A 12,913-nucleotide genomic window follows, 5' to 3' on the forward strand; every position below is an offset into this window, starting at 1 on the left:
AAATCACGGCGGCTGCGTACTTCCAAGCTCACTTTCACCAGCGCAGCTCCACAAAGTGAAATATATGTTCAGGAGGCCCGATGCTACCGTTCAACAGACCTAGATGGATTTCAATTTAATGAGAGCAAAGCACTCCGAGAGGCCCGGGGATCGATGGAAATTGGTGCGAGATGCCGGCTCGAGACGTGCCTGTACAGGAAACTTGCCCGAGCATTGATGTCAGGCTGCCTGACTTGCGTAGGATAGTTAAGGCCCTCAGTTAAGTCCTGGGCGATGGGGCAATCGCTCCTCCTGGCTACACAGGAAGGGTTTAAGAAACGCGTTTTGTAAAATCACTTACCTTTTGTTGGCAGTCGCAGGGGGGGTTGCTACTGAAGAATCCTGAGCGGGGTAGGCCCGATGCCTGTCACACTCATCATCAACAAATTTTGAAAAGGGGTCCTTTAGCAGGGGGTTAGGCCCCATTTTACATATTTAGGCGACCCAATGTCTGTTTTAGGTGTCCGCCTGGGATTCCTAAAAAAAAAGGCCCCCCACAACTTTAGCAGTGGGGCTAACACCTGGCCTAGGCCATCCCCACTGCTAAATTGGCATAATTTGCGCCCGTGCTATGCCCGAGAAACGGGCACAACGCATCCAAATCTCTACCCCGGAACCTTTTTGGAAATGCTATGTTCTTAACTTGACTTTTGGAGTTTATTAAAACTATAGACTGACATTACCCAGCTATACTTCATATTTTTCTTTCTAAAGATCATATGAGTTCGCATGTGGGGGGACTGCAAGGCTCTGAAATGCCATAGGCGGCCTTGCTTCTTACCATGCCACCAGTTTGCGCACTACTTTTTCCACGCTTATTTTTTCCCCCATCTTTGACCAACTGGCAGCTGGGAGAGGGGCAAGTGCTAGAAAGAAAAAGTATGAATTGAGACGTTTTACAGGAGGGATCTCACTACCTTGTCCTTGGCTTTGCCCGTCTCCTTCTTCGGGCTGACCGCCGAGCTCTTAATACATCGATTGGCTTTAATGGCGGGCGCAGCGCTCGGAGGGGCCGTCGGCGACAGCACGGCAGAAGCACTCGCGTCGTTGAGGAAAATCCTCTCGCTCCTCCGCCGGTTCCATAAGTCGTCGTCGCTGGCTTCGGGGCCAAAGTCAAAGGTGAACTCCCGGGGAGATTTTTCCTTGGCCTTCTTTCCCTTTTTCCCTTTCTCGGCCCCCCTCAGCTTGTCCTGACTTTGCTGCTCGCTCGCCATACCCGTGACACTGTCCTGCTCCTGAAGCAATTTCTTTGCTCGTGGGAAAGCAGCCGACTTCTGTTTGATTTTGATGTCACTCTCCGAGTCTGTATATTCAAACTCCGTGCCTGGGTACATAAAGAGACGCTAGGATAAAGCAGTTTAAAGGCTTTATACATTACTTTTAAAATTAAGAATAGACCATGAAGTTTAAAAAAAAAATCCGTATAGAAATCTCGTTTGTATTGAAGTTCAGACAACCTTTCACTCTTGTCAAACTTCACTGGGCATAGAGGATGGGGAATGGGAACTCTAATGGGGGCCAATAGGGATCATTGAAACGGGATGATTTAAATAATGCTTCCGTCATAAAGAGGGCAATGCAGTCTGACAAAAGCCCAGACTCCAGATAAATGAATATCTGATGAAGCACAGTCTCACTGTACTAAATAATTTCTCATTCCGTTCCATTATATCTAATTTATTATCCAGGTAGAACACTCACAACGTATAATTCTGATCCAAGCACACGAATGTCGTCAATTATTCACCAAGTACTTTCAGGCCATTGCCTCATTTTATGCGGAGACCGCAGCACATGTTAAGTCTAATCTTTCGTGCCTTCTTTCATTTCAGTTATTTTCACAAGAGTCAGATGTTTGGTGTCATGAAACTCAAGTTACACAATGCCGATTTGGGCTGAGGTCATGATCTTCTTCGCATGCACTGCGCAGAAAGGCTGATCCAAGCAGAATTCCTATTAACGCTGCACTGCTGAACTGGTTTGCTTAGCATTCAGTGTACTGTCACATTGATGCAAATCAATGTCGAATTCCCAACAGCAAATTACATAATACCTGTATTAAAAGGGGTAATGTCATCGCATTAAGAGACATTATTGAATGTGCATCATTGGATGAGGTCATTGAGTATTACAGTGCCATCGTCAGGTAGACTTCTGGATGCATCAGCGTTCCAAGTTTACATTTTAAACTAAACTGGGCTTCTTTTTTAAAAAGTGCAGACTGTTTCGGAAAAGGTTTGAGTGGGATGTCTACAGCTTCTGGTGCCCACATGATGACTGATGTAGGTCACCTTGTACAATCTTCAGTCTTAATCTCACTTTAACAATGTGCACTAATACATAAGTCCTGATTTCAACCTAATTCCAGCAGGATTAGGGCGGGGACCCGTTTTAGACCGTGTCCAATTCTACGCTCCAATGAAGCAAAATGGGCACCAGACCCAAACCTGCCCCGATCCCGCAGCGCGGGCTAGGTTAAAATCGGGACTTTTGCGTTATAAATGCATTCGTTTCCAACAGTTTCTTACTTAGGACATTTGCATGGGCATTGCACCAGTTCAAACATGCACACCATTTGTCCATAGGCTTTGGAGCCATCGTTCTTCCAGTGAATACGTACCCTGTTTTCTGTGGGTAGGTCGTTTTGACTAACCACGTCACAAAGGCAGGGCAGACCAATTTTGAAAAGAGGGCCTCCAATAGCCATTAGGAGCCTTATTAGCATATGTCAAAAGCCTATAACCCCCGTTTCACTTGAACTAGGCCCCAGACACAGCTAGGAACATGGGCCTAGATTTTCAGTATAGACAGTTTTGGGGCGCTAACCTTAGCGCCCGCCCGAAGTTAGCGCCCGCCCCAAAGTAGCGCCCCGTTGCCGGAAATTCAGTGGCTTCGCCCTAAGAGGTTGGTGGAGCGCTAAAAGAGGCGTTCCACTACTATCTTTAGGCGCTAAGCCGGCAGTGCAGAGCGCAACACCCGAGCTCGGGCGCAGCGCACAGCAGACACTCTGGTGCCAGTGAGCTCTTAAAGGGGAAGGGTGCATGTGTTTTTTGCAAAGGCAGAGTCTGGGGGGAAAAGACGAAGAAGAAGAAGAAGAAGAAGAAGAAGAAGAAGAAGAAGAAGAAGAAGAAGAAGAAGAAGAAGAAGAAGAGGAGGAGGAGGAGGAGGAGGAAAACATAAATACACCATTCAGAACACACTGGTTCCGTCCATTATAGTGCAGGAGGAGGGCCCTTTAATTTGCGCTCCCCAGGGTGTGTTGCGTTCCATTTTACAAACGCTCTGGACGCCAGCCGCAGAATGGGGCGGTCCGACTGAAGTTTGGATTCGGGGCGGCCAAAGGGCGTTGCACGAGGATGTGACGTCATTTTCTGCGCGCGCATCCGGGCGGCCGCTAAACTTTGCGCCGGCGCTAACGGGCAACTTAATTTGGGGCGGGGCGCAAACTGCGCTGCGCCCGGGCGCTACACACATAGCGCCCGAAAATCACTTCTCTTAAGGCGCTAACTGCTGGCGCAAGCAACTGAAAATCTAGCCCACGGTATCCAATGGAAGACTCCAACAGTCAAAAACAGACGGTTTCAGACAGAGACATCGGAAGAGCCTAGGTCAGATAAATGAGAGCGCTGCAACCATCTCACTTGGTGGCAGGTCTGTCAGCATCATGGCTTAGTGGCGCTCTTTATGCCCTGCCGTGCCAACGTTATTTCTGCGCTGTCCTTTGGATACTGAATTCCTGCTGTGTCACTTAGTCCCAATCTGGGAACATAGTTGGTAGGAAATCAGTTTCTGCAGAAGACTTTTTGATAAGTTGATTGAACAGGTTCTGTGGCACACAACACAATCCACCTGGTCTCCAATGTCCGCGTGGAGGGGATGTCTGACTCTATATCAAAATGTAGAACTGGTCTCTTCAGGTTGTCTCTGTTACTTAGGTTCAAAGGACCTTTGTCATTGGTTGTACTTACCCTCATTAAAGTAGTCAGTTGGTCTAGAGAAGCTCGACTTTGCTTATGTAGAAAGGCCAAATATAGCAGCCTCCTACCATCTCTTTGGGACATAAAGGTCAAAGTCCGTTAATTAATCAAACCCATGGCACAGATGGCTGGAAGACTAGCATGCTGCACTATCATGCCGCCCTCCAGTTATCTCACATGGGATGTCCATGGATAACTGAACATGTTCTGTTAACCCTTCCTTTCTCTGAGTTGTTCCAACGTTTCATTTTATCAAAACATTCACAAAACAAAGCGAATCCTGCTAAGTTAGGTTTCTGACAAATGGCTAGAATCATGTTCTTTGCAAGAGGCCAGGTCAAACAAACAAAGACTTTGCTCTGGATTAGATCTGGCTACACTACACTAATTTAAGAACAAATTGGAATTATATCCAGAATCTATTTTGCTTACATCAAATATAGAAAGTAGGTTTAACTGGTCGGTCTATGCTAAAACACGCCAAAGGTACATTAACCTCGAGTAACTAGATGGTTGGCCATCTTGCAACGAAAGAGATCTACTTACCCATCAAGCTTTGCCTTTCTTCTTTCTTTTTGGCCTTTTGCTTTGCCTCCAGCTGTACAACTGATAACGGTGGAGTCATAATCGGACTTGGCATGGCACTGGCTGCAAACCTGGCTAGTAAGCCAAGGCCACTCTCATCCAGGACTGGCGAGGAAAGACCGTCACTGCAATCATTCCTATAATCCTCTTCTTCAGAGGTGTAATCTACATTGAAGAAAGCAGGAAGTTACCGGCAATAACAACAATGTGCAATAGAGTGTGGGTTGAAAGCACTGGAGAATGAATCCCATTTGTGTATAATTTAGCTTTTTGTTTGTAATCGGTGATCGATCCTCTAAAGACTAGATTAGAAACTAATTGGACTAAAATGTCAAGAAATGGACAATAAGATTGAAGCTTTGCAGATCTTTCTGGAGCGAAGAATTCCAATTTCCTATCCATTTTGCCCCATCATAGTTTAGAACTCACTTATATTTAAACATAAATGGGGACACTGATGTTCTAACATCGAAGGCAGGTAAAACTATTCACCAGGATGTTGAGTGGGTGGAAAGGTCTGTCACTGCTCAGTCACAGACGATGGAAACTGGTGTTCAGAGTGCATGGTAACCTCCTTTCCACCAATGTAACCATATCCAAATCCATTTGCCGATATTAGCCAACATTCTCCACTCCTCCAACCCACATTTCTGACAAAACAAGTTGCATAGTACATAAATATAAAGCAAATAAGAGCCCGAAAATAACAGCGTGTGAAGAAATTTCCATCTTGCGAATCCTATTTAATCCTTGGACTGTTGGTAGCCAGAAGATCGGCAACTTTTAGTCCAAGGGTTAAATTTACAAATACGTTTCACATTCAAATGTACCATCCAGCAGACACAGCAACGTTCATTTTCTTTTCTTTTGACTTACGTTTTTTGTGCATAGTTTAACATCAGTTTTGATCAGATTTTACTTGTTAACAGCAATTTTTGGTGGTTTTGCTTTGCAACGTTACAAACAGTTTACACCGACTAAACAGTACGAGATTGGTTAGGGAAAAAGTAAAGTAAGCAAGCCGATTGTTAGCAGCACCATTGTTATTTAAGGAGAATATCGAGCAGCGTAAGTATGTTAAGCAAAGAAAGATTTCATCTGAGCATTTAGCACTCAGAAAAAACAAATCACAGCTGATTGGTAAAAGCAAGCAAGCCTACTGCGCACAAAGCAGGCTGTGTGTAGGCAGACTTCGAACAGTTTTGGGTCCTTTGTTGTCATGGTAACAATTTATATATTTTATCACATAACAGTATCTTTAATTGCAACAGCATAATGGGATGTTTTCTCTCCCCCCCCAAAACATTTAAATTTAAGTATGCTTGTAATAGGTACAACTTATTAAACAAGAAAAATGGTAAGGACAGTGGTCAAGAGTTCATAGGTCACATGAAGAAAAGCGATGTTCCTACCTACATAACAATGTGCAAGGTTCTGCTGCCATGGAAAGTGACCCCACTGCGTGGTGTCTGCCCTACTCCCAGCCAATCACTTTGCTTCTTAGTGCAGCATGAGAGCAATGCAAGATACCGATAGACATTCAAGCATCATGGATAGGGGGTCAAAGGTGAAGGGGTGTCAAGCAGCTGCAAGGTGAAAGCGAGCAATCTAGAAAAGCCAGGTTATTGTTTTAGTACTGGACATTAGGGGACAGCCATAAAGAACCCTATTACCCAAATATCCCGTAAGGCAATTAGTAACAGATCTTGCCCTTTATTAGCAATACCAGGGCAACCCTTTTCTGACCTTTTGTAGGCAACATAACAAAAATTCCAAGAAAAGCAACTTCACTTTCAATGTACCATTGCCAATCGTATGAAAATCCAGTGGCCCTGCTCCTCTCTTGCTTGTGCTCTCGGGTTTACAAACATTCTGCCATATTTGAGCAGAACATGTTAAACTCTTTAAATCCATTATGGCCCGACTGCTTGATCTCACAGCCCTGAATATATCCGCATGCACATATAATGGGCTGTTTTCCCAAGACTGAACCACCAGAAATGATCAATTCTTTGCCACAGCAAGGACACTGTCTAGTACAGAGTCTATTGATTTTGTTGGTTGTTGCAAGAGGTGTTAATACAACCGGGCATTAATGGATTTTGGTGCACCGTTGACTGCAAAACAGAAGCAGGAATGAAGGCAAGACCACTGGAACATTTACAACTGGCATTGCTTCGCTCGTGAAGATCCATGAATAGTTTATATCCCAAATATGTCAAAAAATGCTAAAAAAATTCAGGCTCTGTGAACCTCAGCCATTCTCACAGAACTGTATCATCGAGTTGCATACAATTTCGTTCAAATGTCTGGATGAGCAAAAGATTTTGGATTTGACTTGGCCCCTTTAAGGAGCATTCTTGTCTTCGGTTAGTCTTCTATCATTTCCTGCTAATTTTGATCTGGAAATAGTCCTGCTTTTACCTCAGAGTGCTACTCCAAGTATTGTTAGGATTGTTACTTTGATCACCTAAAGATAACTTGCCTTCTTTCGCTACTGTAAAGAAGCATAACAAATCACAACCTTTTGCTCAGCCCTGTTCAAATGTCGAGCCAATACCGTTGACCATTGCCATTTAAAAAAACCAAAAAACAAAATGGTTCTGGCAATGAATACTACCCTTCTGGAGGTTTCATGTGGACGCTTGCTGTTATGTCTCCACCTAGTCCTAATGCAAGTCCAGTTCTGTGAATTCGAGTATTTGCAGCAACTGTCTTGACACAAAAGGCACACCGTTGCTAAACAAAATACCCTCCTGTTCCCATTCAATTGGATTTGCCTTGTTACGCAGAAGGGACTTGTCTCTGGAAACAACAAAATGATTCGACAAACTCCCTGGTGTATAGAGCAGTTGGAATGTCTGCACTCTGGAATAGACTAGTGAACGGAGGCAAAAAAAACTGACACAAAGTGGACAATGATTAATTTAGATCGACCATTTACATTAAAAAATGGGAATTCCACCCCCAAGTTTCTATGGTACAATACTATTTTTTTTTTTTTAAAAAGAGCTTAATTTCTTTAAATTATTTTGTACAGGATTTTTTTTGTTGTTGAGAACTTTCAATCTCTCCGATTTTATCCGGGGATAAGGTGGTTATCAAGCGACTGCTGTCAAACTGTGACATAGTTTTACAACTGGTGAGACAGTCGCTTTAAAATACATCATCACCTCAAGAAAAGAACTGAGCCGTCAAATAAAAAAAAGTCTTAATCCCGAGTTACTTTAAAAAGTTACACTGTTTAATTAAGATTTAACGTGATTACAGACTGGCGTTAAATGGCGCTTTATTGTACTGGAAAACCAGTTTACTACATCAAAAGTCTGAAAATATCTGGGAAACCAGCTCTTAGAATGAGAGACTCAATTAGAATGGACGGTGACAATTTACACCTGGGACTACAGCGATGTTAAACAGTTATACCGAAAATTGGTAATGTTATACTACACTCAGGCTGTTCAATCCCATGTATTCTTAACACAAACCAATAGTTAAATCTCCACAATGTCACTAATGACAAAACTTTCTCTATGCTTTATACTGGCTAACTATGTCTTGAAGTTAAATCAGATCTTTTGATAGGACTTCAACCAATAAATGCTCCTGTATATGATTCCCAGCCCACTGCCACATATTATTCTGCGTTCCATTGGGGAAATTTGCGGAGTGCTTCAGTCAGTGCAGACGCTGCCTTTCACTGGCCCAAGAAAATGCCAATCAACTCCAGAGGATAATATTCAAGCTGTGATGTTTCCACACATTATATTTTGTTTGTGGCTTTGGAAATAGTTTGAACCAATAAAACAGAAAATAGAGAAACAACAAAAAAAACTATTGAAATGATTGGATATTCGAGGACGTATTAGAAACTAGAGGAGGCGATACCAGCAAGCTTCTGAGAAATAAAGGCAAAAAAGAGAACCAACATTACTGCATTTCCTACAGTCTGACATGAAAGGGATATCTGAATAATAGAGTGTTCTATTGCAAGTGGGAATGAAGTGAAATGCCCTTTCATCTATTAGGAGACTATATATATTTAAAAAAAATTAAAAGCAGATGCAAAGCAAGAGAGACAAAGCACGCTCATTTAGTTAAAAAAGAAATTAACATGTTTAATTAAGCTTCAGCACCAAGTTGCAGTACAAACATTGGGAAAACACACACCCACACACAAAGTATTCAATTTACAATTCCAGTGCTTCATTGCAGCCTCTCAAGAGGCCAATCTCAAGGGGGGAAAAAAAAGGACTTAGGAATTAGCCAATTAGACACAGGCTCCAAAAGAGCCAATATTTAATACATCACAGTTAGAAAAGGGCGGCCTACACCGCCAAATTCCAGATGGCCACTACTTTGCACCATCATTTTCTCTCAACATCTGAGGTTTACTTCTATTAACCTTGATTGAATGAGTCCTCCGAACTGTCACTGAAGGAAGATCCAGCCTCCGCTTCCTCCAGCAGCAAGGCAAAGTGCTTCAGTTTTTTCTTGTCCGCCGCTCGTTGCGATCTCATAGTCCCGGTGGCAGACGCTAGTCTTTTGGCCTGCTTTGTGCCCAGTGAAGCCTTGCGTTTCTTTGATATTATGCCATAGAGAGCGGGTGCCTTCTGCTTGGAGCCCGATCGCTCGGACATACTTGAGGCGGACTGCAGTGGCCATTCGTCCTTTACCAGCTCCTCCTCATCCTCATCCTCTGTGTCCGTATCTGCAGTGGTAAAGGTAGCACTCAGTGTCACCACTCAAAGCTTCAGCATACCACAGTATTGTGTAAAGAAACATAAATGTCAAGTGACCAGGTTTCCTCAAGGTGCCAATTGCCCGAAGATGGAGTTGCAGGTAGTCGAGATGCCAACGTTCTGCGGCTAATCTTAAATTAGTTTGTTGGCTCGATTTTAAAATTCTCATCCTTGTTTTCAAATCCCTCCGTGGCCTTGCGCCTCCCAATCTCTGTAACCTCCTGCAGCCCTATAACCCTCCAAGATCTCCGCGCTCCTCCAATTCTGGCCTCTTGCGCATCTCCGATTTTCATCGCTCCACCGAGCCTTTAGCTGCCTTGGCCCTACCTCTGGAATTCCCTCCCTAAACTTCTCCACCGCTCCCTCCTTTTTTTAAGATGCTCCTTAAAGTCTATCTCCTTGACCAAGCTTTTGATCACCTGTCCTAATATCTCCTTATGTAGCTCGGTGTCAAATTTTATTTGATTAACGCTCCTGCGAAGCACCTTGGGACGTTTTGTTACGTTAAAGGTGCTATATAAATACAAGTTGTTGTTGTATGGTGGGCAGAAGCTAGCTTAGCAGGATGAACCTGCTGTTACGGTCATTTGTTATACAGGAAACTCTTTGGTATCCGGCACCGACGGGACCGGGATGGTGCCGGTTGATTAAAAATTCCAGATGACGGAGCGGGTTATCTACCGAGGCTATTTTTAACAAACAAAAATTAAAAAAATCAAGAAATGTGCAATATACAGTAATTGGCGGATCGGAAGAGACTACCGGCAGCGCGGGAGAGTCAGACTCCTGTTATTGAGGTGTTCGGACTTCAGACAGCGCCAAGAAGCCAAGTAGTGGCAGGTTGGCGAACTATCCCCACTGGCTAACTCGGCCACCGTGGAAGACTCGGACTCGGCAACATTTCCGGTTACTGGGGAGTTGTTTTTTTGGGAGTATGAATTTTGCCGGTTAATAGAGAATTCCGGATATTTAGGTGCCGTTTAAACAAGAGTTTCCTGTATGTGCAAAGTACACTTGTTAGCACTAAGCCTGTTTACCTGTTAACTTGGCTAGTACATAGGAATAAGAATTACATATCCAAAACTCGAACTTTTTCTACCAGCGAAACCTACCAATTAGCTTTGACTAATGAAAAGTGTCAGAACAAACAGGCGGTTCACACTTCTGTCCCCTGCTTTTTCTTTGCTCCTCTCCCAATGTGGGCTCATGCCAGGGTAAGTTTTCGTTTATGTCGTTCGCCCTCCGACACCTATCCCCCCCCAAAAAAGTCATCCTCCGTGAGCCTGGAAAGTGAGTCTCGCCGGGCTAGTTCCCTGCGGGGTGCATCAAGGCCACGCCCAGTCCTGTCCTCGCCACAGCATCCACACACACGCGCTTCCCGGCAGACGTCACTAGAGAGCGGTCAGAAGTGGGAGCCCGGGTTGATTTGCCCCTTCACCCTTCCCAGCACTGGGAGACTGAAGCCAACAGTAGCCAATCGCCTGCCAACCCAAGCTGAGGTCAGCACGGACCAAAGTGGAGGGGATCAAACCTGTTGGCCTGTCTGGCTCACTTCCACACTGAGCGATGCATTTACTCACGAAAGCCATCAGGTCAATCAAACGTTGCTAACCTGGACAAATGTCAGCATTAGTTAAAGTGATCATTCACTTTAACTAGCTAAGTTTCCATATTGAGAGCTTCACAAGTAATATAGACAATATAGTAAGACATGAGGTAAAAATTCAAGACATATTAAAGTACAGTCGCCATACCTGTTTAATAATGTCCATAAGATTTCAGTCAATTAAATTGCCATTCTCAATTTTAACATCAGATCACTGGCCAGCAATGTAAAACAAAAAGCTCCAGCAAATGCTCACATCAGCAGCAGCACATTGCAAGTAGAATATCAACTTAGACACAAAGAATGACACAGAGAGCAACTGGGCCGCTCTCCTGAGGGCTGGGGCGGATTTCCGATCAGCCGTTATAGAAACCGCCCGATTTTCCAATCCCATCGATTTCCAGAGGAAAAATGAAAACGGGGGCGGTCCCTTCAAGAGCCGGCTGATCCGCAACAGCAGCTTCACTGCTGGGGCAATGAGTTGCAAATCGGCCCCAATTGTTAAGGCAGAGCGGGGAGGGGCGGAGAGCGCTTTCCCTCTGCATCCGGCCACAGTCAGACCAAACCCTGGGAGTGCCGATACTGGCTGCTAAAAGTGGAAAGTACCTCATTTCCCAGCATCAACATGCATCAACTTGACAATCAAATACACACAAAAAATCACCAAAAACCTTTTTGTCTACAAGCAGTGGCAGTTCCACAGGAGACATTTTTTGCACCACACGCTCCCACCATCTAACCTCATCTGAGGCTTTGTAAACACGAGGCTGGTAGGAAGTGAGATTGAGGACTTCAAATAAATACGCAGGCCGCTTTATTCTGGATTAGTCAGCCTTTGAATTTTTCGACTCTGCGTTTCCGCCTGCAGTAATCAAATCCCATTCCAGCTAATAATAATAATAATAATAACAGGCTTAATTTTGAATCCTTTTTTACTTGGGGGGGGGGGCGGGGGGGGGGCATAATGCGATGTACCAAAAATGGAAGAAATATACTTCAGTTAATTTTGGAAAAAGTGGAACTTACTGTAGGAGTAACTGCTGACCTCTGATCTGGCTGGAGAATGGGACGCCTTCAGCCGACCCTTGATCTTTGAACTTGACTCCAGCTTCCTGCCTTTGGCTGCCATTTTGTTTTTGCTTTCTTTGGAAGAGTGCATGCTCGGTGAGCTACTGATGCTTTTGTGCAGTGCCTTCCTTCCATCCTTCCCCAAAAAGTCTTCATGGGAGCCCAAGTGCCTGCAACTGTCCGCCGCGCTGCCTTTCAGTTTCCCTGTTGAACCATCTGCAAACTTAAAGGGTGACTTTAATTTAGTTAGCGAGAGGGCATGGTGCAGCTTGGTCGCCAGCTGATCCTGTTCACTGACCTTCCTCCTCTTCTTGAACTTAATCTGGCCGTGGCTCTGTTTGGGTTTAAAAGTGACAGGAGATCAGAACTTTCGTGTATTTTTCAACACAGACGGCATCCTCAGCAACAACAGGAGCGGGCGGACATGTACTTGAGGAAGAAACAGAACATCAGTGAATGGATTCCCAACCCTCCACATAATCAGTTGGTGGCCCAGGACTTTGGAGCACTAATGGCTGTCCTCATGGACAGTGGTGGGATACGAGTTTCGCGTTCGTGATCCTTAATAGCGCTGAGTTTCAAATCGCAACTGTTTCACTACGGAGAGACTAGAGAAGCTGGGATTGTTCTCCTTAGAGCAGAGAAGGTTAAGGGGAGATTTAATAGAGGTCTTTAAATTATGAAGGGGTTTTGATAGAGTAAAATAAGGAGAAACTGTTGGCATTTGATTTCTTTGAGGTATTTAAAAGGGGACACATGAAGAATTGCAAAGCTTACTATGTTTAATGCTTGCTGAGAGAGGGGCACTTGTGAAGTCAGATCAATAGTCTTTAGTTATTTAGATGAGATGTGTGTGTGTGTTATGGATGGATTTACATTACCACAACATCCCCATG

The 12,913-nt window shown here is 44.2% G+C and overlaps 1 protein-coding gene across 10 annotated transcripts in view; it reads right to left on the reverse strand.

Annotated features, from left to right (window-relative positions):
- Positions 1-12,913, reverse strand: part of tnrc18 (trinucleotide repeat containing 18) — a 198,495-nt gene that overhangs the window by 43,039 nt on the left and 142,543 nt on the right. For all 10 annotated transcript variants that reach the window (XM_086000340.1, XM_086000338.1, XM_086000339.1 and 7 more), the window contains 4 exons: positions 11,976-12,351; positions 9,007-9,312; positions 4,563-4,766; positions 957-1,363 (listed from right to left, as the gene is read on the reverse strand). In XM_086000340.1, the coding sequence (XP_085856466.1) occupies positions 957-1,363; positions 4,563-4,766; positions 9,007-9,312; positions 11,976-12,351 (1,293 nt within the window). The remainder of the gene's footprint in view (positions 1-956; positions 1,364-4,562; positions 4,767-9,006; positions 9,313-11,975; positions 12,352-12,913) is intronic.

Source organism: Somniosus microcephalus, chromosome 11 (assembly GCF_052327205.1).
Source record: "Somniosus microcephalus isolate GS21.2 chromosome 11, FLI_Smic_1.0, whole genome shotgun sequence".
Lineage (NCBI taxonomy): Eukaryota > Metazoa > Chordata > Chondrichthyes > Squaliformes > Somniosidae > Somniosus > Somniosus microcephalus.